At 34.0% G+C, this 27,959-nt stretch overlaps 3 protein-coding genes across 7 annotated transcripts; 1 reads left to right on the top strand and 2 right to left on the bottom strand.

The window, feature by feature from the left end:
• Positions 1-194: 194 nt before the first annotated feature.
• LOC140742680 (uncharacterized) lies at positions 195-27,774 on the top strand. Of its 4 annotated transcripts, none has more exons than XM_073073757.1 (9): positions 195-539; positions 751-2,362; positions 2,998-3,738; positions 4,126-4,274; positions 4,616-4,804; positions 4,884-5,108; positions 5,507-5,561; positions 5,812-5,921; positions 26,507-27,774. In XM_073073757.1, the coding sequence occupies exons 1-9, from the start codon at positions 363-365 to the stop codon at positions 26,558-26,560; spliced, it is 3,312 nt and encodes a 1,103-aa protein (XP_072929858.1). In that variant the 5' UTR covers positions 195-362; the 3' UTR covers positions 26,561-27,774. The 4 variants fall into 4 exon arrangements, with proteins under 4 accessions (XP_072929858.1, XP_072929779.1, XP_072930024.1 ...); XM_073073678.1 differs by lacking the exon at positions 26,507-27,774 and adding an exon at positions 6,653-7,373; XM_073073923.1 differs by lacking the exon at positions 5,507-5,561.
• On the bottom strand, positions 8,637-13,666 carry LOC140757445 (uncharacterized). Its single transcript, XM_073093162.1, has 3 exons — positions 13,321-13,666; positions 11,023-11,118; positions 8,637-9,120 (listed from the first exon to the last, which is right to left on the bottom strand). Exons 1-3 carry the CDS (start codon positions 13,377-13,379, stop codon positions 8,679-8,681), a joined length of 597 nt encoding a protein of 198 aa, XP_072949263.1. The 5' UTR covers positions 13,380-13,666; the 3' UTR covers positions 8,637-8,678.
• Positions 14,323-26,244, bottom strand: LOC140742925 (uncharacterized). 2 transcript variants are annotated; one of them, XM_073074041.1, is made up of 7 exons: positions 26,084-26,244; positions 17,944-18,046; positions 17,624-17,816; positions 16,933-17,129; positions 15,967-16,050; positions 15,333-15,583; positions 14,323-15,093 (listed from the first exon to the last, which is right to left on the bottom strand). In XM_073074041.1, exons 2-7 carry the CDS (start codon positions 18,043-18,045, stop codon positions 14,967-14,969), a joined length of 954 nt encoding a protein of 317 aa, XP_072930142.1. In that variant the 5' UTR covers position 18,046; positions 26,084-26,244; the 3' UTR covers positions 14,323-14,966. The 2 variants fall into 2 exon arrangements, with proteins under 2 accessions (XP_072930142.1, XP_072930224.1); XM_073074123.1 differs by lacking the exon at positions 15,967-16,050.
• Positions 27,775-27,959: the final 185 nt, after the last annotated feature.

Below are 27,959 nucleotides of genomic sequence, written 5' to 3'. Positions count from 1 at the left end.
ATTTATTAGAATGTTGTTTGTGAATACAGAATATTGCAGAAATAATTGAGTAATAGAAAATTGAGGTGTATTCATTTGTTATCTTATATTATATTATATTGAAATTGAAATATATTTTGTACAAATAAATGATTTTTAATATGTTTATCGATGTCGGTGCTTTGCCGGTACAACACTAGTCTGACAGCGTGCGTGCATTCAATGCTCTGTAGTCTGTACAACGATAACCAATGCCGTGGTAATTCTACCTAGCTGTAATCAAAATGGCCGTCGTGTATTGATTTATTTCATTTATTAAAGAAGCACATACGCCATTGCGGGAAATCGCTTAAAATAACCGAATTACTTTTAACTGTTAACAAATGGCGTGGCCTATGCCAACAACAGGTCAATGGACCCCTGGAATTGCAGTAACGCCTGATGTAAATATGGGAAGTTACACACCAGAGCAGTGGGCTGCAATGCAGCAACAAAATTGGCAACAGTGGGCTCAATGGCAACAGCAGTATGCGACTTGGCAGACACAGTATGGTAGTAAGGTAAGTAAAAAAGGTTACAATAATTTCTTTATTAATATCTCTTAGGAGTCATCCACAAGTCTTAAGAATATCTAGTATGTACTATCTCTAGTGAGGAAACTTATGATACTAACACATTATGACAAGTGATATTCATCACTATGTAGCCAAGATAAAATGGTATGTTAGATCAATCTTTCAACTTGTTTTGTATTAACTCTAACTTTTTTAGTATGCAGAACAAATGCAAGTACTACAATCAATGAATGCGATGCCTCCGCTACCTCCGGCGAGCACTGCACCACCGCCGGCCCCTCCGCCACCAGATAAGCCTCCACCACCACCACATGAGAACGACCAACCCTTATATGGACATACGAAGCAACTGCCACAACAGCAATCCATACCAGTTTTGGCTCCAGTGCAAAATAATGCTCCGTCCAATAACAACACAGACACTAGAACAGGTAACAATCAAAATAGATCATATGCAACAGATGTCCGGCCGGAAGCGGCTCTATCCGCAGTCAATACTGAGGCGCTAAAATCGCTAGCCGAGGAAGAAAAAGCTTTTGACATACAATTTCAAAAATGGGAAGAAGAAATAGATAAATGGAAGAAAGCTAATGTAAACCATCCTGACAGAAAAGCATATGAAGAGTATGAAGAGAGATTCGAGTCATGCAGAGCAAGATTACTTGAAAGACGACAGCAAATGAAACAAAGACGAGCTAAGCTTATGGATACTACACAACAACCTCCCATCAGTGCACCCAGGCATAACATACCAACTAATACACCAAGCCAACATCCTCCGGTGCAAAATGCACATTCAGATAATTTCAATACCACAAAAGAACAATCCAATCACAGTTTTCCATCACAGAATTATAATAAAAACTATTCTCATAATCCACAGTATAACAACATGTCTCAACAAGATTATTATAGGGAAAATAATAGTAGTTTTGATCCACAAGACAGACATGAATCATATTCAAATACAAGTAATAATTATTCTAACCACTTACTGGTATCTACTGAACCATTCTTACCAACAACTGAGCCCTCAAAAGGAATTCCTGGGTTAGATTTAGTTCCTGAGGCAGAAAAGTTGGCTAACAGAGCATATGACGTGATAGACATAACTGAGGAGCCTGTTGTGGAGAAACAAATAAGAAATGCTCAGCAAGGACCTGATTACTCCAAGATTTCCAAAGGTATTAATAACATATTGGGAGATGAAAAGATTATGAATATCCTTTCTATGGTTCGAGGACAAAATCAACCTTCAAATAACAACCATGGTTCGTATGGTACAAATACAGGTGGTATACCTCCAAATAGTTGGAATAGAGATGAGTCATACAATGATAATTATGGAATGAACCAGAATAATATGGCCTACATGAAACAGCAACACAATGACTATTCAATGAATCAAGATAATAATCAACAAGCCAAATATGTAGCTCCTCCTCCAAAGCCACATGATGAGAGACGGGATGCTATGCAACAAGATCAATTCTATGAGAGAAACCAACAATACCAAGGTCATGGCCAAGGACAAGGCTTGCTCCCCAGACCACCAATGCAACAAGCTATTAGGCCAAATGCCCCTATGCGGTCTTTACTGGACCCAATACAGCCCAATGAATATCCAAATAGGATTGAATTTGATAGAAGAGCCATGCAAAGTGAACCTCACCCTCCACCAAATCAGGGTTTAAGACAGGCTATGCCAGTTAGACCAATGAAGCCAGTGAGGCCTGCATGGGTTGATGAACCTTTATTCACGCCTTCTATTATTGTTGAATATGAACACAAACCATTGCGATTGAAAGGTAACTAATATGGGTAGTGTTTCTAAGTTCAAATCCTGTATCAACAGTTGGCCTTGGTTCCCAATCGTTGGTCTTATGGGCTTCTGTTTAAAATTCATTTATTCAGCCAAGGGTACAGAAATAACAGATTAATATTCTTTAACCTTGAAGCTAAGAGCAGAAATAATATTATCTTTGGCTAAAACAGATTGGGAACCACTGGTTGAAGCGATTATTTTCTGTAGAACCATTTGTTTATCAGAAAGTCAAGTAAACTCTTTAATTTGAAAAAGCTTTGATGAACATTTTAGGTGTATGTATATGAAACAAAAACATGTATACATAAGCATATATGCTTGCAATATATTGCAAATGTATCAATGTATGTTGCAATAATGTATACAAAGTAGGAAAATTATATGTTGATAGGATACATCAAGAGTCTTATTTACCAAATATTATATATTACATAACATTGACAAATTTATCAGAATGCTTAGTGCACCATTTATATAAAACTTAATTTTAACATTCAAATTTGTAAAAACAATATTGATTTAAGATTACACAACTTTTTTTTTAATTGTAGTTATTTGTATGCTATACAAAGTTTTTTCCTGTAAAGCTACAGTAATGTTTCTGTCTATTTCTTTCAGCTCGCGATTTTATAGAACCTGTACACACATTTGATTATAACCATCTATCAAAAGACGGCGAAGGAAAGAAAAGTGATTTTGAAAAAGAAGTTGATAATTTATTTGTCAGAAAGCCTCATACCATATTTGTTAAAGAAGAACGATATACATCTGACAGATACAGTAGAGATCTATATTATAGGGATCATGAAAGAAGTTCAAACCGAGATCAGCTCAGAGATACTCGAGATGAACAATACCCGAGAGGTCCCAGAGATGATGACAGGAGAAGATATGATGATGACATCAGAGATAGAAGATATGATGACCGGAGGCGAGATGATCGCGATAAGTACATCAGACGTGAAGATTTACAAAGAGAGAGAGATCGAGACAGAGATGATATGTACAGGGATAGAAATAGAGAAAAAGACTTTGAACGAAACAGAGATAGAGATCGAGACTCGGAAAGAAACAAAGATAGAGATAGAGGTCTGGATCAAAATAGGGATATGGATAGAGATGCATACAGAGATAGAGACAGGCACAGGGATTATAGAAGATCGAAATCTCATGATAAGGACAGTCGTAAAAGAGGCCATAGTAAAGATAGTGATCTAAATTCGTCAAGTTCAAAGAAAACAAAAGATACAACACCAATTCGCCCAATTGAAAATCCTAAGCATATAGTTATGATAGATGATATACTAGAATTACCTGGGCGACAAATGAGACCAGAGAAAATTGTAATAATCCTTCGAGGTAAGTATGACATGTAATTTTACCCTTTTTACTATAATTTGTTTTCCTGTTTCAATTGGATTTTTTTGTGAGTACTTATAAATCAAAATCCAATAATATATTCAAACAATATACATTTTAAAAAAAATCGTGATATTATCCACATCTTTTAATGGATTTTTGTAGGATTATTAAATTAATTTGTTTATTTAGAATAAATTGGACTATTAGGATTGGCTTTAATTCTGTTGCAAAATTTATTGATTTGTTCACTTGAAATTCTTGTCAGGTTTTGTAACATACTTTAATGTTTGTAAACTATATATTTTTATTTTTTTATCCATTCCTGTAAATATCCAAGGGACTTTAATGCAGTTCTTAATTAGATTTTTATGTTGCATGCTATAGGACCTCCTGGGAGTGGAAAATCATATTTGGCCAAATTAATAAGAGATAGGGAAGCAGAACATGGTGGTACAGTAAGAGTGATGTCCATTGATGACTATTTCATGCAAGAAGGTGAAATTGAAGAAAAAGATCCTGTTACTGGCAAAATTGTATGTAAACTTTGTTTGTTATAAAATGTTATAGTTATAAAATGGTGTAATATGAAATGTATAATTATATGTAATCCACATCAAAACAAGAATATTTGGAATTCCAAATTATAAATCTTATATATACAATTCTCATGTCACAATGTTAGTTACCATACTCCTCGGAAACGGCTTTACAGATTTGCACCGAATTTTATATGCATATTCAGTAGGTCTGAGAATCGGCTACTATCTATTTTTCATACCCCTAAGTGATAAGGGATGTTCACTCTTAACATTAACGTTTGCCGGGTGAGCTAGTATTAAATATAAATATTATTATGTAATGTTAATGATTCCAGGTAAAGAAACCATCACTTAAATACGAGTACGATGAAAATCTTGAAGAGACATACATGTCATCATTGAAGAGAGCTTTTAAAAGGAGTCTTACGGATGGATTCTTCACATTTTTGATTTTTGACGCCGTAAACGACCAGCTGCGGAGTTACGCCGACATTTGGAATTTTGCGCGGCAGAATAATTTTCAAGTATGTATTGTTTCATGTCTAATATATTTTACGAATTTAGATTTGGTCATAAATATTCACTCTGAAATGTTTCTTACAGGTGTACATATGCACAATGGAATTAGATCCGCACGCGTGCTTCAAAAGGAATATCCACAATCGAAAACTGGATGACATTGAAGTTATATGCTCTAGATTTTTCCCAACGCCAAGCCATCACATTCAGTTGGATCCGACGACGCTACTGCAAAGCGCTTCCATTCCTGAAGTACAAATGGAGGACGCTGATGACGACGTTACTATGGAGGACGCACAGGAACCTGAGGTGAGGCCTCCTCATGAACTTTTAGGAATATTTACCAACTGGAGGTCCGATTTCTAATGAAATTGTTGTACATAATTTCTAATTGCATATACTGTACACTTACATTTACATACAGACACAACAAAAACGTATTTCTCAACCGAAAAGTTATAAGTAATATTCTGTTACATTATTGATTTATATTATTTTTTTCGTCAAGTCACACAATTGAGTTTATTAATTTCTTCATCAAATATCATTGAATTCTAAACAATATTTTGTCACCTTTTTAGTTCCAATATTTGTTTTTTTTTTGTTTATGACCTTGTAACGCATCATAAATTGGCTGTCAGGGTCGTAGGGCTAATGAATTTTATTACAGCTTTATATCTAAACTCGCAAGTGCTGTCCCACTGCAGGTCAACAATAGTTTTACCTCGAAATGGGAGAAAATGGACGACGCCGCGCAACTAGGTAGGTTATCGATCATGATGACATCTATTGTCTGAATGTTAAATATGTAAACTGGTTGTATATAAAACATATTTAACAATCAGCTTTTAACTGTATTTTTTGTATGTGAATCTGTTATTTAAATAGTAATTTTCGGTGGGGCATGTTTCGACGAATCTTTTTGATATAGTGTTGATTCTTCGGATGTTTGACGATTTTTAAAATTACGTATAGTCATGTTGTGCTTTAAGTATTGAATGTGTTGTTCCAGCTCGTCTCGACGGCACCAGTAAACCGCTTCGACCATCCCAACTCTCAATGGAAGACTACCTACAGCTAGACGACTGGAAACCCAACGTTTCGAAGCCAGGAAAGAAAACAGTAAGTATACATTGTACTAGAAACACTGCGATCGCGCTCGGATGCTTGATTATTGATTTTTTGCCATTTGTTAATTTTAAGAAATATTAAAACTCACCTACGCAATTTCGTGTTGAGTATTTAACGCTCATCACAACTTTGGATTATAAAAAAAACTTGAAATAAGAAACACGCTTACTTTACTCGATTGGGATATTTTTCGTTGGATATATACGAAATTCCAATGAAAATTAAAAACACTATTAGTTGACTTTTACACCGAATGAAATAAGAAACATTTCGAATTTATAAAGGAGAAATATAATTATTAATTATATTATTCATTGGATGTTTTAATCCTGCGGCACGTATCGCTATTTAACTAAAGGAACTTTTATTACATCGCAGAAGTCTGGTATGCCATTATTTTTAAAGGTATTGGTCAGGTATCAAATACTTTATTAATGTTTTGCCATTTCAAGGTAAGACAACTAGTTTGATCCAATTTTTCACACACACAATCATAACCAATCGCACGTTTTTAACGTGAACTATATTTTGTTATTTTAAATGTAACGGGGTTTACTCATTAATGCGGTAAATTTATAGAATTTTGCAAAAACATCGCATACATTGATCGCTTTTTATTTGCGTTTCGGACTTAAAAGTGACGATAACTGAAGGTGAGTTAATCTGTTGATGTGACACGCTTTCTATGAAGTGAGTTTTCATCATGTTGTAATTAACAACAGGTACGCTGGGCGGACATCGAAGAAAGAAGGCAGCAAGAGAAGATGCGTGCTATCGGCTTTGTTGTAGGCCAGACGGATTGGAATCGAATGACTGACCCGACGATGGGTTCAAGCGCTCTGACGCAAACTAAATACATAGAACGAGTTAGACGTACCTAGAATCGTTATCGTTCGTTATTGATGTTTAGATAGTTTGAAATCATTGCTACTTTTAGCATAAGGAAGATTTTCCTTATGCTAGAAGTCCTTTCTTTATTGTATTTAACAACAACATTGTATTTACAATGTGATAAAATTAATGTGAAATGCATACGCGGGTGTTATTGGTTAAAAAGATGAATCTAGGCAACTATAAGAGGAATAGTTGCATGTAAAAAAGTTGCATCCTGTATTACAAATTAATTTTTAAATTAAGCATTTTGTCTTTAGCAAAAGCCAGCTAGGTTAATCAGTTACATCTGATGATTGTGTGAAATCTTTGGAAATCCTACATTACTTGTCATTTTTGTAGGATAGTAGGGTCAATCTACACTAATCCCTTTCCGTTCACAGACTATTCTCGTTGGTATCAATCAAATATGTGAGATTACATGATAATATTATTGAGTGTAATATTGACATGATAATGTTGATTGACCCTTTGGCTGCATAACTATTACTTAAAATCAATGTGTAAAAAGATTTTTATCTTGATAACTTAGTTTTTAGGCTTGAAAGTAGTCTTGAAAACCTAGGTCAATGACGTTTAGACATAAGTGGTGGAATTTAAATTCATTAAATATTTTGAAATGTAAAGTGTCTTTTACTTTGTCTATATTGGTGATACTGTTAATTATAAATAAATAGTTTTATCAGTAGTTTATATCAAAATTATAATACATCTAAAACTACAACTTTATCATTGCTGGTCTTATTTTCTGGTATAACTAAAATTGCACAGATTTTTTAAAATAATCATAATTTTCTGAGCTTTCCGAGTTAGAAGTATCATACCCTTATGTAGTCCCTCGATATTTAACAAAACATAATATACCGGCTTCACAGGGTCATAGTTATCGCGTCATATTTTAAGCATAAAGTGTTTGTAATTTTTCTAGTTTTTTACTAGCATGGATCAAGCCAATATAATTACTAACACCCGTTATTGATAATCAATCTATTAAATATTTTACCTATCAAAGAGCGAAGTTTGTCAATTTTTAGTGTTGTCAAATTTCAGTCTTGTAATAACCTCTGTCTCTTCGCCGTTTTATCGCATTTAAGGTCTGATTTATGTGTCGCATGAGACAGTCATATTTTATAAAATATTTTTGTGCACCTTTGAGTTCAGTGGACTTTTGAAAGCACACAAGGGTATTCAGTATTCTGAGACGCTGTTATCAATAAAAATGAATCTGACGGTTTTATACTAATTTGTGGCACTGTTGCGTAGATGCCAAAATATATCGCGTGCTTAAAGGTAAAAGGGCCTATAGCTAAGGGTTAATAGGGATTTATGCTGAAAGGGCACATAAAAAATTTTTTTTTTGCCATTCGGTTTGAAATTATCTGAAACGTAAAAAAATTTTACGTTTCAGATAATTTCAAACCGAACTAAAATTTTTAAAAAATTTAATTTAATTTTTTAAAAATTTTTTACGTTTCAGATAATTTCAAACCGAATGGCAAAAAAAAAAATTATGTGCCCTTTCAGCATAAATCCCTATTAACCCTTAGCTATAGGCCCTTTTACCTTTAAGCACGCGATATGTACACTTATGTACAATCCCTTATTTGTTTAAAAATATGACGTGAATATTCAAAACCTCTCAGTTTAATTATTTTTTTCGCATTCATTTTTTGAGATTGAGATAATATGGATACGGAGATGGATAATAAGGATTTAAAGTATTAAATTTACCTGTTTTTTATCATAAGATATAGATAGTTTATAGGAAAATTTTATTATACTTAAATTGCTGGCATGAAATTAGTAATAAAGTGCTTTTCGTTATAATGATGTTTATTATTCCGTAATTTTTGTTACCTAATTTTCTTCCATTGTGCTTATATACCCAGTAAAAATAGAACTCTTATTTGAGTTACTTGTAAGTTTATTTTTGTTCTGAATTTTGTGCGGAGTGTGTTCTGCCGTTTGAACTTTCATAAAGAAATCTTCGCTGCTATCGTTCTGTAACTGCGTATTATCTATATCGTTAATTTTATCTTTCATTTTAACATCAGGAAGCATTTCAGTAGTGGGCATTACTTCGTTTGCGACTCCGGTCTTATCGAATTTATGTTTATTTGAAAATTTCGCTACATTCTGTTCTTCTCGCCCGGCGCTTACCACCATCACTTGTGGTGTGCTCATAGACGTCATGTGCTCCTTTAAACATTGTTGTAATATGTGGAGGAAGAACAGAAACGCTAATAACGTCAGAGCAGACATTGCACCGTTATTTTTATGCCCACCGCCGCCGTAGTGGCTGTAAAAGAAAATAAAAAAAAAATGAAACAATAGTCATAATAAATCTACAATCATAATTATAGAATGGGCCCATTAAGCCCAATAAGGTTTACCGCTCGGTTTGGAATGAAATCCAATACCATCTGCGTAGCAGTCTGGTATATCGACTGCACCAAATTGAAGTTCATATTTTGAAATGCTTTAATAATATTTCAACAACACGATTCAACAATACGATAATTTGAATCGCTTACCCTTTTTTATTTTTTTCATATTATTTATGCTTACTTTTCACGACTTAAAAAATATGCAGATAATTCTTACCCTTCATTACTATTTTGACTGTTGGTACAGTATTTTATTTTGTGCTTAAAAATAAAAAAATCTGTAAACTTGTTGTGCAATTCTCTAAAACACATACATTTTAACCATATTTTAACTATTAACATTCATTATAAAAATATCGAAATATTTAATAATTTTCAATTTAATCAATCTGGAGAATGACTTGTTATTTGAAAATTAACGTGTACGGTATTTTTACAAATCGCCGTTAATTCTAATTTCAATTTACTTTGTATTATAAGTAAACAATGAATGCCAGCTTCAGTGTTGCGACGGGTATTTCGTTAGCACCGGCGGTCGTTACCAAGCCTTTGCTTTGTGCCACTCGTCTTACATTATTAAAATTACCAGTAATGATAAGCTTTCGGGCTGAACGGGTTCCCATCCGTAAAACGTTGTGTTGGCTAGTCATTCATTAATTTTTGCGTTTGACAGAAATACATATTTTACCATCAAAAAAAATTTTATGAACCAAATTATGTTCAAATCTAACCGAACGTTATCCATTTTCGGAAGTAGTACAGATGTACCTAATATCTGACTAGTTTAGATAAACTAGTCAGACATTTCTTCAAGTCATCCTTCACAATCGGATTTTCATATTATAACACAAGATATGGGTAAGTCTTATGGAATGGCCGAATAAGCATCAAATCTAAGTAAGTATGTTTGATTTAGGTATATTGATCTGCGGCAGGCTTCAGAAACTGTGCCTACTTTAAACATGATTAAGGATTGTAAGTGATTTCTATGAACATAAGGAGGATAAAACCTACTTTGCAACAATCCGCTACTAATATATATCATGGTTTATATATTAAACCATGCAGAATGCAATCTCCCACGATCCCACAAAGGTACGTATATACCTATGCAAAAAATACTACTAATACACCATACGACCAAACCAGCATCAACACGAATTATACTCTGAAACACAGTACATCATGCAAATAGGTACTCTATTATACTTTTGACTCTACGACGGTTAATTACTAAGCACTATATACCATACATATAACGCATGATATTACCAATAATTTCTATATACATTTGCTTTTTAATAAAAATCAATACTTACATATTATATGAAATATTTTAAAAATTATTAAATTTATATCGGTTTGTTGAAATATGCCACAAGGCAAATTTTAAGATTTTTTAAAATAAATAATCTTCAAAATAATTTCGAACTCTTAGAGTTATTTATTTAACAATATTCATTGAAATAATCATCTTTATAAAAGAGGTTTTAGAAAAAAATACCTACGCCATTTTTGACGTATTTTAAAATGTTATTTATTACGTAATGTAAATTGATCTTATACTTAGAGACAGAAAGTCTAAGATGAGCTCATTGTAAAGTAACAGATATCAAATTCTATTCCTTTAAATTTACTAGGATATAGTACTCAACAATAAAGTTGCAAATATCGTAAAGTCAAAACATATTTAGACATTATTATGTGTTACCAGGTTGATAGTTGAAACCACGGAACAGAAAAAAACTAGGAATATATGTACTCGCAAAACTTATTATGAAAATAATAAGAAATAATAGCTTAAATAAACTTACTGTTTTGAAGGAGCCGCATGTCCATGAGAAGGTAAGGATGGTTCGTATGTATAATACATTTGTTGATCATGTACCGGTGCCGGATATTCCGCGTACCTACAAATTGTTCCATTAACTATAAGCATTCCTTGAAGGGAATAATCTTACTTTAAAATGCTATTAAATAAATCCGAATAACTTGCGCGTGCTGGGATTCGAAACCCCCTATAAACTGTAAGTTGTGACCACAAAACCATGAATCCTTTGCTAATTTCTCTCTTCTAATAACATGTTCATGAACTAGCTTCTGGTGTTTTAAAGACGAGTTCGCTACCAATTTATGGTAGTGCTACCTATTCTACCCACAATTTTGCTATAAACATATCACCCAGATATGACCAACCTATGTTGTAATAAAAAACTAGAAATAATTATTAGTGGTATTTACGGTGGAGGAATCCATCGCAAACTAACACTACAAAGAGTTCTTAGTGGTGTCTGAAGTCTATCAATCCGGACTTGGCAAACGCGGTGGATTAAATTTACTATGGGAGGAGATCCGTGTCCAGAAGTGGGATAGTAATGAATTGGCAAACGACGGTGCCCATTATTTGCCTATTTAACATCAACATTACAAATAAACACACGACTAGTTATATTACTTTTGCCAGTAACAATTTAAAATACTATTTTTTTAATACGCTTTTATTAGCTTCAGACGTATGTATGTTGGTATGTTGGTATGTTAGTATGTTAGTATGTAACGGAATCTTTGAACATGATTTTAACCCCCTTCAAAACGTCGGATTAACTTGAAATTTGGCATACTTATTAAGGACCGATGACAATTCAATATTTTAAACATTCTGACCCGTTATCCTTACTAGGATCATCAGGATCAGCGATTTTTGTTTTCCTGAGACCCGGAAGGTCTGCATTAAGACCAATAAAGGAATCTACCAGGCGCGCCGATCACCTAACCTAACCTGACCTGACCTGACCTGACCTGACCTGACCTGACCTGACCTGACCTGACCTGACCTGACCTGACCTGACCTCAACTTCGACGCGTCCGTTGTTAATCATCAATCAAGCATCATGAAGCGGTGTCTCATCATCCTTATTCATTCAGCACTTCAACATCTACACCTTCCTTTAACAAGATTTCCACTATTTCATTGTTCCCATTTCTTGCTGCCAAATGTAAAGGCATATATGATTTCAGCTCATCGTCATAGTCACAACTTATATTATTAACTCGAGCTGTAAAATTAATTAAACTACTAACAGTTTTAAAATCTCTGCAGGCAGCAGCAACACAAAGAGAAGAAATTCTAGAATTATTTTTGATATTAACATCATCATGCTGTAATATTAAATCGATGATTGGACGACGTCCTTTTGAAATGGCTAAGATGTAAAGCAGTTGACCGTTTTTCTCTTGAGTATTGCCATCAGCGCCTGTTTTTAAAAGATGCTCTATCATCCTTTTTCCGTGATTACTTTTATCCAAGATAGAGGACCTGGGATATGGTATAAATTATGAAAGAAAGCAGTTAGCATTGGCAATTCGGATGTCATTCAACAACTCCTCTGGGATTTTCACGTTAACAATAAAAATAAACACCAATGTAAAACACCACTTCATACAGCTGTGTTAAACAATGACCCAATATTCATTTTTGCACTGCTAAGCAAAGGTACTGATGCTGATTCGAAAGATAAACTTGATAATACGCTACGTAATAATCGTTAAAATAATCACTAAAAAATGAAAAATAAATAATAGTTAAAAAAAACTAAAAGATACGCTTTTATAAAAAATTCGACCAAAAAATGAAAAACAAAAATAATAGTTTAAAAAAACTAAAAAAATACACTTTTTATCGAAAATCCAACTAAAAAATAGAAAATATTTTTTTTTAAAATTGAATTAAGAATAGTGTAAATAAGATAAAAATATTTTTTATTGTAAAAAAGCGTGGGGTGCTTTTTAAGATATTATCAAAATGATAATCCTTCTACTCTATCTATCAATAAAATATTTATAACTATTGACACCATGCACCCCACGCTTTTTTTACAATAAAAAATATTTTTATCTTATTTACACTATTCTTAATTCAAATTAAAAAAAAAATATTTTCTATTTTTTAGTTGGATTTTCTATAAAAAGTGTATTTTTTTAGTTTTTTTAAACTATTATTTTTGTTTTTCATTTTTTGGTCGAATTTTTTATAAAAGCGTATCTTTTAGTTTTTTTTAACTATTATTTATTTAACAATGTAGGTACCTAAGTACTGGATATGTGGCACTAACCTTTCTGTGAGTTGTTTGGTTCCAAATCCCATTTGAGAAAGCCAATTTTCTACAGTCATTCCTATCCGCGTGACGTTGTCGTTATGTTAAAGTTTAAATAAAAGTGGCAGACGACGTTGACATCCCGTACATGTTCCACGCTCTACTTAATTTTGCTCTATCTTATGAGCTTCAACACAGATTACAAGAAAATGGTAGATAGCTCAAAGAACTTAAGCGAAACGATTGTAAACCAAATACATGCTCGGGTCAACATGTGTAAAATAAAAGGATGCAACAAATGTCACGTTCATGTGGCTTTATAGGTGAGTACTTACCTAGTTACTGACCGGAATTTTACGTCTAATACATAATGCGGTTTTAATTCAAGCTATTCTTTCTCAAAGGACTTTAAAAAACATTCGCATTTGTAACGAACTTACAACATATTGAACATTATTAAGCATATAAAAAAGAAAAGCGAAATAAATTGTTTCGTGTGCTTTTCTTGAATTCTGCGAACTCTGTTTTTTACAATCTGTGAGATGATATACTTATCATTTAACGGTATCACTAGCTGATTTTCTTTTTAAATTAAGTATGTAACGTTAAGTTCGTAGTATGATGAGTAGAGAATAAGCAGAACCACCTCAGATATGCGATCTGTAAAAGTGTTCCGCTATAAGCAGTAAATATAGAAACCCCTTCAAAATGGCGCTAGCGTAGCAAAAGGGTATGAAATCATTCGTAGAATGAGCTAGGTGCATTTAGTTGAATATAATATTTTTGGTGACAAGAGTAGTTAATACAATTGAAGTATATAAAAGTATGTATTTACATAGTTCAAAACAATTTCGTAAAGTAATTGTAAACATTCTTGCCCCTTTTTTATTTACCTGCTTGCTACACTAACGCCACCCGAAATTGACGACTTTCGACGGAAGTTTTGAATTCACAGGGCAGGTACTCCTTACTTTTATGGTCCATAGTTCATAAGTTAAAAATACGTTGAAAAAAAGGCGGTTATAATTTATATTTTTTATTTTACAATCACAATCACACAAGGACGTCCTCATTCATACAATCACAAAAATATACACAATATCGATACTAAACTAGGAGGTGATATAAACGACGGTTCATATCACACAATATAAGTTAACTTCAGTCGTTATTATTATAATGGAATTGGCGGATTTACTCTATAAATACTGTGCAAAACATTAAGGGTTAAAATTTTACAATATCTACTGGACGGGGTTGTTTTTGGATATGTTTTAAGTATTGAGCTGAATTCTTTTTTACGAGTCTATGTATTATTTCTAAAATAAGTTAAATAAATAAATAAATTAATCGAACACGAGCGTTGTGTTCTTAACCAGTGCGATGGGATAGTTTGTTGCACATTTGCCAATTTTATAAAGGCTTATAATTTCCATCCGAAGTCACAATTTTAAGAGTAATGAAGTTAAGTTCATACGCAGAGTAGTTTTGACTTATGTGCCTTCGGATTTCAGTGAATTCTAATACATTTTTCCTTCCAAATTCATTACCATTTTTCATAAATTTCAAAATACTTTCTCATTACGAGGTGGAATTTATACACGACGGCGTTTGTGTCGGTATAAGATGTTTTGGCAACGTTAAATATTTAATGATGGATCAGTTTAAACTTCGTTGCACTGGAGGTACAGTTGGCGGCAGTCTAACCCGGAGCGTCCGCGTTGACCGGCTTCGGAGAACTCCTCGAAGGTAACACCAGATTGCCTTCCGAGAACAAAGCTTGCCAAGTATCTATAACAAAAACAATTTTGTGATAATCTTACAAACTATTTTACACTGCGTAAAAATCAAACTTAAAGGCCGCTGAACATATTCAGATATATTTTGAACATAAACGGATACTTCTCGAATATCATCGGGTCGTTTTAACAATGTAATACAAATTTCGTTATCTTATGAAATAAATGTAGCTAAAATACTGGAGATTTATATTTATGCATTTTTTTGTATGGGAATCGAATAATACTTACGTTCCAAATTTACAGAAAACGCTCTTGGGTCCAATATCCGTGGAGCACTCGTTGTTAGCTTCGCACACGTATTTCTGAAGGCATTTGTCTTCATCAGTTCCGAAAGACCTCGCGTAAGTCTTGAGCATAGCAATGCCGGCAATGGCGGCGTCACTGACGGAGTCTTTGCGGCCCATGGATCGCGCTGCTAGCGACCGATGGGAGAATGAGGTCTTGAGGGCATCCAAGAGGTTCACCACGATATTAATGAACTGCGGGATATAATTAGATAAATTAAAATATGGCCATGTAAACATTTTAATGGAACATGAGTTAATGAAGATACTAAAATATGCACTTTAATGCTACTTATTCGTATAGAGAAATATATATTTTTTAAATTTAAGTTATTTTTATTTATCTATGTTACAGTATATCTCCAAAAGATCGATATTGATGGGATCGAATCATTCTCCATTAATTTTTCTAGTTATTGCTTGATGTTTGGTCGTAATCTCTTCTTAAAGAAAAGGGCCTATGAAAGTGTTTACTTATATGCTAGAGGTTTTACTTAGCGTTACCTTTTTGCGTATTTTACATTTTGCTTAAGTCTAAATCAAATATTTATAAGGATAAGGAAGGGTATGCCGCATACCTCTCCAGCCTGCTTTGCCATGGAGGCGACCTGGTCGGGATCTTTTGCACCGAGCACCGTCGACAGAACCGCAGCCAATATACCCTGAAGCAAGCGAGAAGCGAAACCGTCTCCGTAACCAAATTTTACTATGTACATTAAAAGAGCAGGGGGGTTACTACCATCTTTTAAAACAATATTATTTTAATCATACTTTTACTTTTTCGCAGGAAATTTAACTTTTTAAGTAAAATATGACAATTTCAGTTGGTTTTATACAATGGATAGATAAGCGAAAAATTAATAAGGGTTTAAGTTTGTTCAACTGTGTATGTCGGAATATTTTACTGTTTTAAGGAGGAAATAAAACTTTCCTGAACTATGATGGTTTTTAAAAGATGGTGGTAGGCCCCCAGGAGTACCTTAAGGAAATAGTTTAAAAGGAACACAGTTATAGTTTTGGTAAGTAGGTAGGTATACTAAAAGACCAATGTATTTCCCTGAGGTATTCCGAAGTACTTAAGTATATTCGTTTCTAAAACTACCTGCAATACCTACTAAGTACTTACATGTGAGGTTATACTTAGGGTGCTTTTTACATTTACGTGTTTATAAAAAAAAATCAGTGTTAGTGGATCAGTATGGAAATAAGGTATTGCCCACTTAACTTCTATATTTTCAATGTACAAGTTCTTAATTATATGTGCTTTGTCTCTTATTAAAGACAAGGATTCTCGCCGCGGGTCACACTTTGTGGTTCGTATTAGAAACGGGCTTGATTTTTAATTTATGTGTGCGTAACACGTGCGGTTGTACGGTATACCCCATGTACGAACGCCAATGAGTCTGTGTGCATGATCATTGTTAAATATGGCGATAAAAGCGATATGTATATAGCTCCTACGTTTTATTGTAACGCTTCATCTACTTATGTGTAAATATTGTTGATTAAACATGCGCATTACGGTCAATGAGCGCAATCGGTACCTGCATCGGTGATGAGCCGTTGTCAACCTTGTCAATGCCGTCGCTCGAGGCGCCTCCGCCTAGGATTGCTGTTAAAATTTTAAGTCCCATGGAAAGGAGGTTGGCCCATGGCGATGGTGACACTGTATCAGTGTCGATGTTGTCACTCTTGTTGGGGCCGGTGCCACCAGGATTGAAAATCATTTGCATGATCATTCCTGAAAAAATAGTAATGAAGATATTATGGGACTGATTACGTAACTAACACATGATTAGGAACTGAAATTACCTCCTACTGGATTGGAAGATATGAAGGTACTAAGGTAAGGTAAATAAGGTTACGAAAAATCGTACTCTTAAAGTACACTTCCTGTTACATTTAAAAAATATATTTATTTATATGGTATATATTAAATTTTCTATGGATTAATTATCTCCAAATATACTCATTTTATAATAGGGCAACAGTCGCATTATTTTTATTCACAATTGACGTCATAGTAAATATTTTATGTATATATCATATTAAGGAGACGCCATGAGACCTATGTACAAGGACTACCGGTATAAACACAAAAAGGGGAGCTGACTGTTTAACAGTTATTTCAGCAAACGAATTAAAAAAAACTTGTAGGATTTTTTTAAGAACGATTCTTCCCCACCATTTTTCTTTAAATATAAATATCCAAAGAAAAATTTTTTAAATTCTTACCAAGCATGTTGGACCATGAAAAGCCGCCATCCGATATGGAATTGGTCTGTATATCGTCTAAGTCATCTAGCGCGACTTTTTTTAATGCATTTGATTTTTCAGCGAATTTACGTTCTTCTATTTGATCTGGATGGGGCTGCGGTAAAGAGTTACTGTAGTACTGAGGGTTTTGTGTCCGCACATTGCTTGTTGCCTGGAAAAAGAATGGGATTTTCTTAAGGAAAAGGAGTTAAAATGAAAAAAAATATGGATGTGTCATTTATTAGACACATAAATTAGGTATATCAAAATATTTGAAGGTTAGTCTAAGTAAGTTTTACCTGAGAGATAAGAGCATGATGTTGTGGGTACGCGAATGTGTGGATGATTGTCGTTGAGCTGATTAACGCTAAAAGTACCCAACCTGCTGCTTTCCGCTCCATTCTGAAATAAAAAAATATGTGAATAATTTAATTGTGCGCTTCTCAATGCAGGTCGATTAGAAAGTGTTGTGCTGTGTGATTCGCGCGGATCGATTGTCTGTTTAGCGTTGCTCATAGAAAGCGGCCCCTTGCCAACGACTTACGATACTTTTAAGAGAACGTCCAATAGCTACATAATTAGAGGATGCCCATTAAAATAATTTACTAAGTGGAATCATTATCTCGACGACCGTTATTTTAAAGCGTAAATAATGTAACGTTTTACGACTTTTTTCCAATTAAAGGAAAAGAAAACAACTTTCTAAATGCAACTGATGCAAGTTTGTGGTTTAATTACGTTATTTTGAGAACGTAGCGCCATGAATTGCTGCGTGTTGAGATTCTATGTTGGTACCTATCCGGTATGGAAGTGTGTTAGCGGTTTGTCCGACAACCTCGAATACAGGTGACCCGGTCTTTTCTAACTGTAGTTTGGATGTCATCTCATGCACCTGCTTCAATAAGGTGCTACTTATATAAATTGATGATAACTTGACGTGTTAATAACTCTAATACATTTGACCTACTGCCAAAGTTCTACTTTCTATAGCTGACAAATGACAATCTTACTTTTAAACTTCTTGTTTTAGAAGTGAAAAGGATGTTATTATAAAATGTAGTTCCACAGTATTTTTCTCTTTACTTTGTTGCGTTTGCCCTGTATCGTTTTCCAACGAAATGTCATATATATTGGATAGTATGTACCTATATATACTTGGCAAAGTTGAATCACGTCGCACCGGTCGTCGATGATAGTGCATCCGCCGAGATTCTCGCCGGAGAAATTTATTGCAAGTCTCTGACTGTGCTTATGTTTTATGTATGCCTTGTCGCACTATTACAGACATGCTACATTACTAATACTTTATATACTATGTGCACGACACATCCGTCGAAAGATTTAAAAATAACAATGCCTCGTTTATCCGCACACTGTTAATAAACATTTTTGCACACATTTCACGCGGCGAAATCGGGAAATACTCAACTACATTAGAAAGACGACTGTTAACTAAGTTGGTAATGTGTGAGAATGTGTTTTGAACTGTTTATGTGCGCATTGGAGGGTAAAGCGTTAAGTGAAAGACACTTGTCAATAGTCACATTGAATTGTTTGAACCTTTAGCTGTTTGAGGAAACGATGATGCTGTTATGCATGGTGGCAGATGTTTTCGTGTTTCTTTGTGGTAATTCCATTGCCAAACCAATTTATATTTTATTGTTATGATGACGTATAAATATGATGAGTTTCATCCTCATCAAGAGCAACGCATCTGTGATTGAATTTCTGCCCTGTTTGAGTATGTTTACTGATCTCTTGACCGCGCGTATGTTGTTAACACAATATTAAAATGTTACAAGTTTATCACAGATACTAAAACTACACAAGCATGGAATTGGCGGCATATTTTACATTTCAAAAAACAGTTAATTTTATAGTATATTTGTGGGTGAAATGGCATCGACCTCTTAACCTACTGGCCTGCGCCGGCGCATGCGGTTGAACTTCGATGTTGCATATCAGTAGGGCTGCCATAGGTACCTTAATCATCGACATCGGACAAAAATTTATAAAGTCTACTTCCCGAACACTTTCGCGTAATGCATTTTGCGATGGACTTTTAATAGATAATGGATTTTATTGTGTTGCTTATCATTCAATCGGGTTTTCTTTGGATACAGAAAGCTTCACACGGACATTTAAAAACTAGGACAAATCTGGTAAAACCCGGACGGGTGGTGGCTCTACGTCGCGTGAAACTAACCTCACTTTCAATTCAAGCGGATCTAGATGTGAACGACTGATTTAAAAGATTTTTTCATTTCAAAATTATCTTATCATCGGACATAGCTATTATGTATGGGTGAATTGACACTTATGTACAAGTTGTTTTTTATGTATCTACGATTTACCTATTTGTGCATTCTGTATAATCTTCTTCTTTATTCTCATTCTATTAAGCATGATTGATGATGATTAGAACTATGATTGAGTACTGATTTTGAATTTAAATGTTCGAGTTTTAATATATTTAAAATGTTTTACAATTCAAATGAACTTTCTGAAACTTTACACACTACGTATATTGAGGTAAAATATTTTTAATATAGCTAACGTTTAACCAAATCATCAAAAACATTTACACGTATACCAATACAAAAAATACGTTGATAATATGTTTTGAGAAATTCGGTTACAATAAAAGTTTAGCTATAAAATTTCTCGCTTCTGGAAAAGCTTTTGACATGAGAATGGAACTCATATGTTTATAACAACAGCACAAAGGTTCGGTTTCATACAGTTGACAGCTACAAGTTTCCGAAGTGAGTATAATTACATTGTCTAGTAAGGCAGAACGCCGCGCCGGGCCGAGGCGAGGCGCGGCGTCGGAGAAAGCAGCGTCGCGTGTGTGCCGCTCCGTGCAAGGTTAACGTTTTTCTAATTTCGGAGCGAGGGCCCATACCTGCTATTACGCGACAAACAAGCTCCCTGCTTTTGTCGGAAATTCACCGTGGAAAAATAAGAGTCGTGGATCTCTCTAGCGTTTTGCGATTTTCTTATTCCATTCTACGACTAGCGTTGACGGCGTTCGGAACTTAATATCTGAGAATTATTTCTATTTGCAGCGTGATTGTTTGGACGATACGTGACTTTGGGTCATATTATTAATGTATAAAAATTAAATTCTGAAAACGAAGGCAAATACATTGTAATTTTACATGTGCTATTGAACCTGTCACTATTATTCAATCACTTCTCTTCTAGCAGTATCTAAAATACCTCAATATAGGTTTATTGTCTCACTAGTAGTACTATATCGTCTCATCATTTTAGTTTACGTCAGCAATATATTAGAGATGTGCCGAGTCAGGTCGACTCGAGTCAGTACTCGAGTACTTACATAAACTCGCATACTCGAGTACCAATAGTGAGTACTCGAGTACCAGTAATACTCGAATACTGACGTTACTCGTACACTACAAATACTATTCGTACAAGTAAAAACTTGATATTTTGTGTAGTGTGTGGCGTTTTTTTTTTTTTTTGCTCTTCCGTATTTTTTGTGTAGTGAGTGGCGTTTTTTTTTTTTTTTTTTTGCTATTGGACTGTATGTTGTACAAAGTACTCGAGTACTTTGTGAATACTTTGGACTCGAGTACTGACTCGATTCTTTTTTATATGAGTACTAAAGTACTCGAATACCAAAATTGGCCGACTCGGCACATCATTACAATATATGCTGACGTAAACTAAAATGATGAATTATATACCATTCGAACAAGGAAAAAAAAATGTGAGCCGTCACGGGACGCCTGGCAGATGTGAAACATCGACATTATTTTGTTAAAGTAATATGCAGAAAAGAACATATTGTGATAGGAACTAAATATGTCATAATGATAAAATAAAATATTACGATTTTTTTCCAGATAACGATGACTATTTATTGAATTCGATTGCGCATGGCGCCACACCGTACACACTACTGCATATAGACTGTATATATATACCATCGTATAGCGTGCGCCACGGCATGCGTCGCCACGCCAGAAATCGGTTTTACGTGCGGCTATAGATGTTTCACATCAAAAAATAAATAAAGCCTTCGTTTGGAAAACTTCGTGAAAAATTGTGAACTTGCGTAATACACTTTAACAAACAAAACGCTTATAAATAAGGACGTAAAATAATATGACACTAATTCATTACGTATATATTTTTGGTTTGTATTTCGCCCACTCACTGACCGGTCCAGTGCTATCCGCTTTCTAAAACGGTGCACGAGACTGCGTGTTGTGTACGCGGATGTGAGCAAAGAATTACTATGCCGTATACTTAACGCTTATTGTTACCGAATGGCACCAATCATTGAACCTGTCATGTTATATCATGCGAGATTTGATTATTTTTGTGATAATGATATAAAAAGAATTATACAACATCAAGTTATTATAAACTAAGTACCTACCTACTTAGTATGTAGCTATATATAGATTACGAATGTCTTTCAATAATTTTACTCCAAAATCCGTACATTGTTAGGAATTACATTCTTATTTTTGTACCAATTTGTCTATAATCAGCTATTATCGGAACTATGTCAGTAGCTACGAGTGAGAGTAAATAATGAAATGTATTGGGAATATTTTTTTAAGTGCTTGAACACGCATCAACCATTGGGTGTTCTACAAATGCCATATGCGAGCTCAACCGTTAGCAAACTCGATGTGGACCGAACGGTACACTTGATTCAAGATGCACATGTTCTAATCAGTTAGTCTGCACTTGCTACATTATGAGCAATAACTGCCTACTTTAAGATTTGTTACTAACCGTATTCAAGATTATGGATAAGCGAATTACGTGTTCAAGAAGTCTCTTTAGATATATCTAATAAATATCTGACAACAAGCAGTCGTTAGCAAAAGAACTCTTAATATTGTGATAATTTAGCCTCTTGACCATGTAAAAAAACGTTACACCCTTTAAAATAAATTAATATTAACGCCCGTTTTCCTCCGTAGCTGTCTAGCGTTGATAGAGCTTACAACGTAAACAAAATCGCACACATACAAGAAATATTACCAAATGTAAAGTAAGTTACTCTTTTCACAATTTTATTAGAAGTTTTAGTTACCACTAATGAAATAACGACGTGCAGCCTTAAAAGAAAAAAGTAGTTGATAATACAGTCGGCAGTGTATCATTTTCACGTTAAAACATTTCGGTTACTCAACGCCGGCCGGTGAATGACTAGATACCTACCTCTGGCGTCACAACTTTCACTTTAAAGTTTTTTTGGACATGAAAGGAGTGAGTCAGAGCGGGTCTCGAAATGCGAAGAGGAAATTAATCATAATATTAATGTCGTGTTGAAAGTGTCTTTAATTTTAAAGGTTTATTTATTGTTTTTTGAAAAAGAAAGGGAGACGTTAATTATTTAATATGATTTTCGAGTGTAATTTTTCTTTTTACTTTTACGAAACCGGTATACGTAAATATCACGATTTTGTTGTTCGATGCGACTTTCGTTTTGTTCAGCATACTTTTACTTCGTCGAACAATCGAATTAAAAAGGCGCAACTTATTTTGTTGTTTGTTATATTCGTTGCATAATTTTGTACCGTTGATACGTAATTTCTATGATCGGGGCGCATACGAGAAACTATGAGCGGCTTCGCACGCGAGTCGACTATTGACCATTCCGATCGTGGCAGCTTTCCTTACCACTTTCGACACTGGCGACGCCTCGAGACTTTTAATTAGCTGCTCGAAAACCTGTCGCTGCCAAGCGTCATGAGATCCACTTGTTTTGTTTACTATTGTTTGACGGACTACTTTGATAGACACGTAAGCTGGGAAATGTGTCGCGGTTTCAATACATTTATTATTTCTTTAACCACTTTATTCGTGCTTATATTATAAAAGTTAACCTGATATTAATATGTAGGTATGAATTGCTAATCAATGTACCTACTTTAAAGAATATACAAGTTTTAAAATCTGAGCAGGAACCTTTCAACTTTCATTTGTAAAAAAAAAATTAAAACAAATTATAAATTGGATATATGTTACACGTACGCCTAGATACTATAGTATTGCATATATTTTAAGATTAATGTTTTCATTATTACTTCTGTTTACGAGTGTGTTATGTAAAAGTTTAAATGCGGAACGCTAATTATCTATTTTAGTGCTACTACTTAGTATAATTGTAGGTACCTATGTAGTTAATATAAGCGAGATTTACCGTAGATAGGTCTACCAAACTTTGTGCCTCACAGAAATGCAAGTCCATTTCACTTGTTCTTAATCCAAACAAAACTGAAATCTTAAATACCAATGCGCTCGATATTGAACAGTTTGTTTCGCTCTATTTGCAGAATAGAGCAATTAACTAAGTAAACCGTTAACGATTTTTAATCATCTACAGCAGAGAAATGCGATCATCGCATGCTTCTTTGTTGGTTTAAAAAAGAACACTAGTAGAATTACAAAGCTATTAACAGAAGCCGAGGAAGCAGAATCTTAAATAAGATTTATCTACCTCGTACCTACGTAGATAATAATAAATAAATAAAGTGCTTTTAAAGAAACTTATCCTTTCGGATACGTGAGACCGCTGCATTAGGTAACATTTTTTATACAGTTTAAGAATAAAATATTTCCGAAAATAACTTTATGGAATCCTAACAACTTGTTCCTAATACCTACTTATCAACTCATCCTAAGATCACTAAAGAAGATTGTTATCGAAGTACGATAATCAAGAAGCATAGTGAAGTTAAAAGGGAGAATTCCACAATCCTATATTCCATTAATTAAGCCGTAGGTATATTAATCACAGAACCCCATATCTATTTTCGTGGATAGTCGGGTAGGTACAAAATTGATGGGTAGCGCTCAAAATGTACCTAAGAAACCCTTCAATACTTCATATTTGTCACAAAACGAAAAATGATTCATCTTACATATCTTTAAGCTATCCAATATAATAGTGCGATCTGGTAATGATGCCGTAGTTTCTGGAAGCCTACACGCATGAAACTCATACATGAACAGTATTTAATTAATTTTGTTGAGACAATAATTAATAGCTAGGCTGTGGTCCGATAGGTAGGTTTGTAGTAAAGTTAATAAATTTATTGGAATTCATATGTTAATCTTCCACCAAGACACTAAAATAATTTTAACTTTACCCGGAAAATGCATAATGCGGCACCAATACAAAAATTTATCTATTTGCATGTCCCAAACAGACCTCATCTAATTCAGGGTTAACAGTGATGTGCATTTTCTCATTTTAGAAAGTGAAGGTTTTCATTTACATGTCTAAAGGCGGTACAAGAGCAACATAAATGTTGACGACTTGTTTAATTTCTGTGAAATTTACGTGACGGTTCCGCTGTTGTTGCTTTTGTGGTGTCACTACAACCATGTCATGGTTTTACTTTTCAACTTCATATTCAGAAAAGGATGAATAGATAATGACGATAGAACATAGGCACCTTTAATTTTGAGTTCTTCGTTGTCATTCGTTTTTTAGTTTTCTCATAAATTAGTAGGAGTACAGTAATAAAAATATAACCGTGTTTTTCAATTAGTAGGTATATATCTATTAATTACTATTAAAATATTGAATTTATATTATTCTTTGATAGAGATATGGGTAAGTTTTATTTTACGAGCAAAATACCGTTGAATTTATTTCAAATCGTCTCTACATGTGCGGATTAAATATAGATCTATTTATGACTTTACTTTAAACGTCAAACTTAAGTATTTTTGTAACTTGTAGATGATATTTAATACTGTCCACTTCTTCGTCTAAAACTTAAAAAATAGCCAAGTCTGTGTCGGTCAGATAAGGGTTCTGTAATCTGTATGCATACTGCGTACTCTCAGTAAAAATAAAATAAAAGCAAAATCAGTACCATTTTCGTCATTTGGTTATTAGTTACGAAAATAAAACGCTCAACACAATATAAAATATTAATTACATGTTTCGATTCTTAAAATAACTAGAATAAAGTATCTACTATATTCGTGTTTATGATAATACATTATATTTGATAAAAAAACTTACTGTCTTTTGTAAAATTATAATAGACAGTTTCATTTTAAAAATTCAATTATTGTCCTTTTTTAATTTTTACATTTTATTAATTTATTATATTCATGAAAGTATTATCTAATTTATATTTTCTTATCTTAACTGAATTAAATTTATTACACCTGATTTATGAAAATAAAAATAATTTATTATTTATACATACTTAGGTATCTTACGTATTTCTTGTTTTTTATTTATATATCAGTACTGCATTCACTATTACAGGAATATCATATTACAATCACTTAAAGCATTGCCGTTGATCACGTCACCGACTTCAGCGTCCATTCGAGATCTCCTAAACTTTCACAGGGATGCAACGATCTCAACACGATTTCACTCGCACTGCCTTAGAACCTTTACATCCAAAAATCATGGCTTACCTTTATCTCGTTCGAAAGGGCAATCACTGATTCACTGAACACTAATCGTTATCTTCCACGAGGTAGCTAGATCGTCACCGGTGAAAGTGCGTGCTGCTTGTGCGAGAGTTTGACTTGCAATGAGTGGTGTGCCTTGAACTTCACATATATATAGGATGACCTAGTTATGGCGGTTGCGGCTAACTGTGCTAGTCGGATCGTCCGTCCGTGTGTCCAACCTGTTCCCTATCCCGTTGCGCCGACCCTGCACTCCCCTTGGACCTTGTCAAGGACATTTTACGGACGCACGCGGTATGATCGTTTTTTTAAGATCCTTAAAAGTTCAATGGTCCTCAGCTCACTTCAATGACCCTCACGTTTTTATGTAGTGTTACGGTTAAGGACGTAATTGCGGCATGTGAATAGTTCTTTTTATTGTTGCAGGTATTTCACGGAGCCAGTCATAGCGGTAAGATAACGATCTACCTACTTAGCTGACCGCGACGCACATTTTTTGTGTGAAAATGAATCTGCAAAATACTGACCTCTGTTTATTAAAAACAAACTCTTACTTTTTCACAAATATGTCTTTCCCCGACGCTAAGTGGCAGGTACTGATGAGGTGGATCTCAACGATATTAAGGAATTGGGTAAGTAGAAAAAAATAATCGGTTTACAAGTGGGTACATCGTACCTATGTTCACGATGGATTGATAACTGAGGTCAGGTTCTGGCGATCTTTATTTGCGTTATAATGATAACAAAAATGTGCTTAAATAAAAGACCATGCAGAGATTTCTGCAGACATCCAACATAATAATTATGTTTTACCTAAATATATCGATGTCTCAGTATTTCTTTACCTGAAGAATGTACCTAATATGAGATGTTTATAGACTATAGTTAGTAAATAGTGGTTATGGTAAGTATTTTTGAGAGTCAAAATCTAAAGCTTCAACAAATCTGTTACAGGTACATCACGTAGATACCTACGTTAAGAAATATTTATTATATTTATTAATTTTAATGGCAAAAGTTACAACCAAGATGAATCCTAATTATAGAGTTCGTGAAATTTTATTTGTTCATATATATTTACTATTCAGCAGTTCTAATTAGATACATACCTGTATATTATTTCTTTTCATTTAAGGTTTATAAAATAAATCAGGCATTCCATGTTCATTCGCTAAAGAATATCAGGCTAACAGGTAATTTAAAAAGTGTTACATTTTACATGTGTCTACCTGTCTGCGTCTTAATTCCCAGACTACAAAAAGGTCTCTACATTTTTCACATGGATACAATTGTTCGCATATACGGTACTGTTAATCAAGGTAATTAGATCATATAAACCGAGGACTAATATTTGCTCTGAATAATCTTAAAACCATGGGGATAATAATTTGCCACCAGCGATCTGTATCCTTTGGTGGACTGGCGGGAAACCGCTGGATTCAAAGGGCATGGGACCGTTTGGTGTGGCGCCGATTAGGGGAGGTCTTTGTCCAGCAGTGAACCTAAAAAAGCTCATCAGCCTTGCTCAGCTCAGCTGGATGGATAGATGGCCATCAAAGGCCTGACTGCGATCAATGGCGTTGAAATTGGATTTATAGAAGAAAACTGTAAGTATACAATTAGGTATAACTTATTCTCTACATAGGTACGAGTATTACTAATAGTATTTTTGAAATAAAAATCTTTTTAAAATATCTTGTGTTTTAATTTCATATTGTAGGTACCTAAACGTTAAAGTTATGTATTATATTTATATTATATGAAAATTACATGCGTTGTTTGAATAATTGCATAAATATCAATTGTTCACACTTTCGTGATCACTGTAAAGTGACTAACTAAATTAAATGTTACGATTTGTATTATTACCGACATAATC

The sequence above is a fragment of the Epargyreus clarus genome, unplaced genomic scaffold (genome assembly GCF_041222505.1).
Source record: "Epargyreus clarus isolate Ecla_fem2 unplaced genomic scaffold, WU_Ecla_fem_2.2 ptg000001l, whole genome shotgun sequence".
Taxonomy (NCBI): Eukaryota; Metazoa; Arthropoda; class Insecta; order Lepidoptera; family Hesperiidae; genus Epargyreus; species Epargyreus clarus.
Note: the sequence above shows the minus strand (reverse complement) of the source record. Positions and strands in the feature narration are given on the sequence as shown.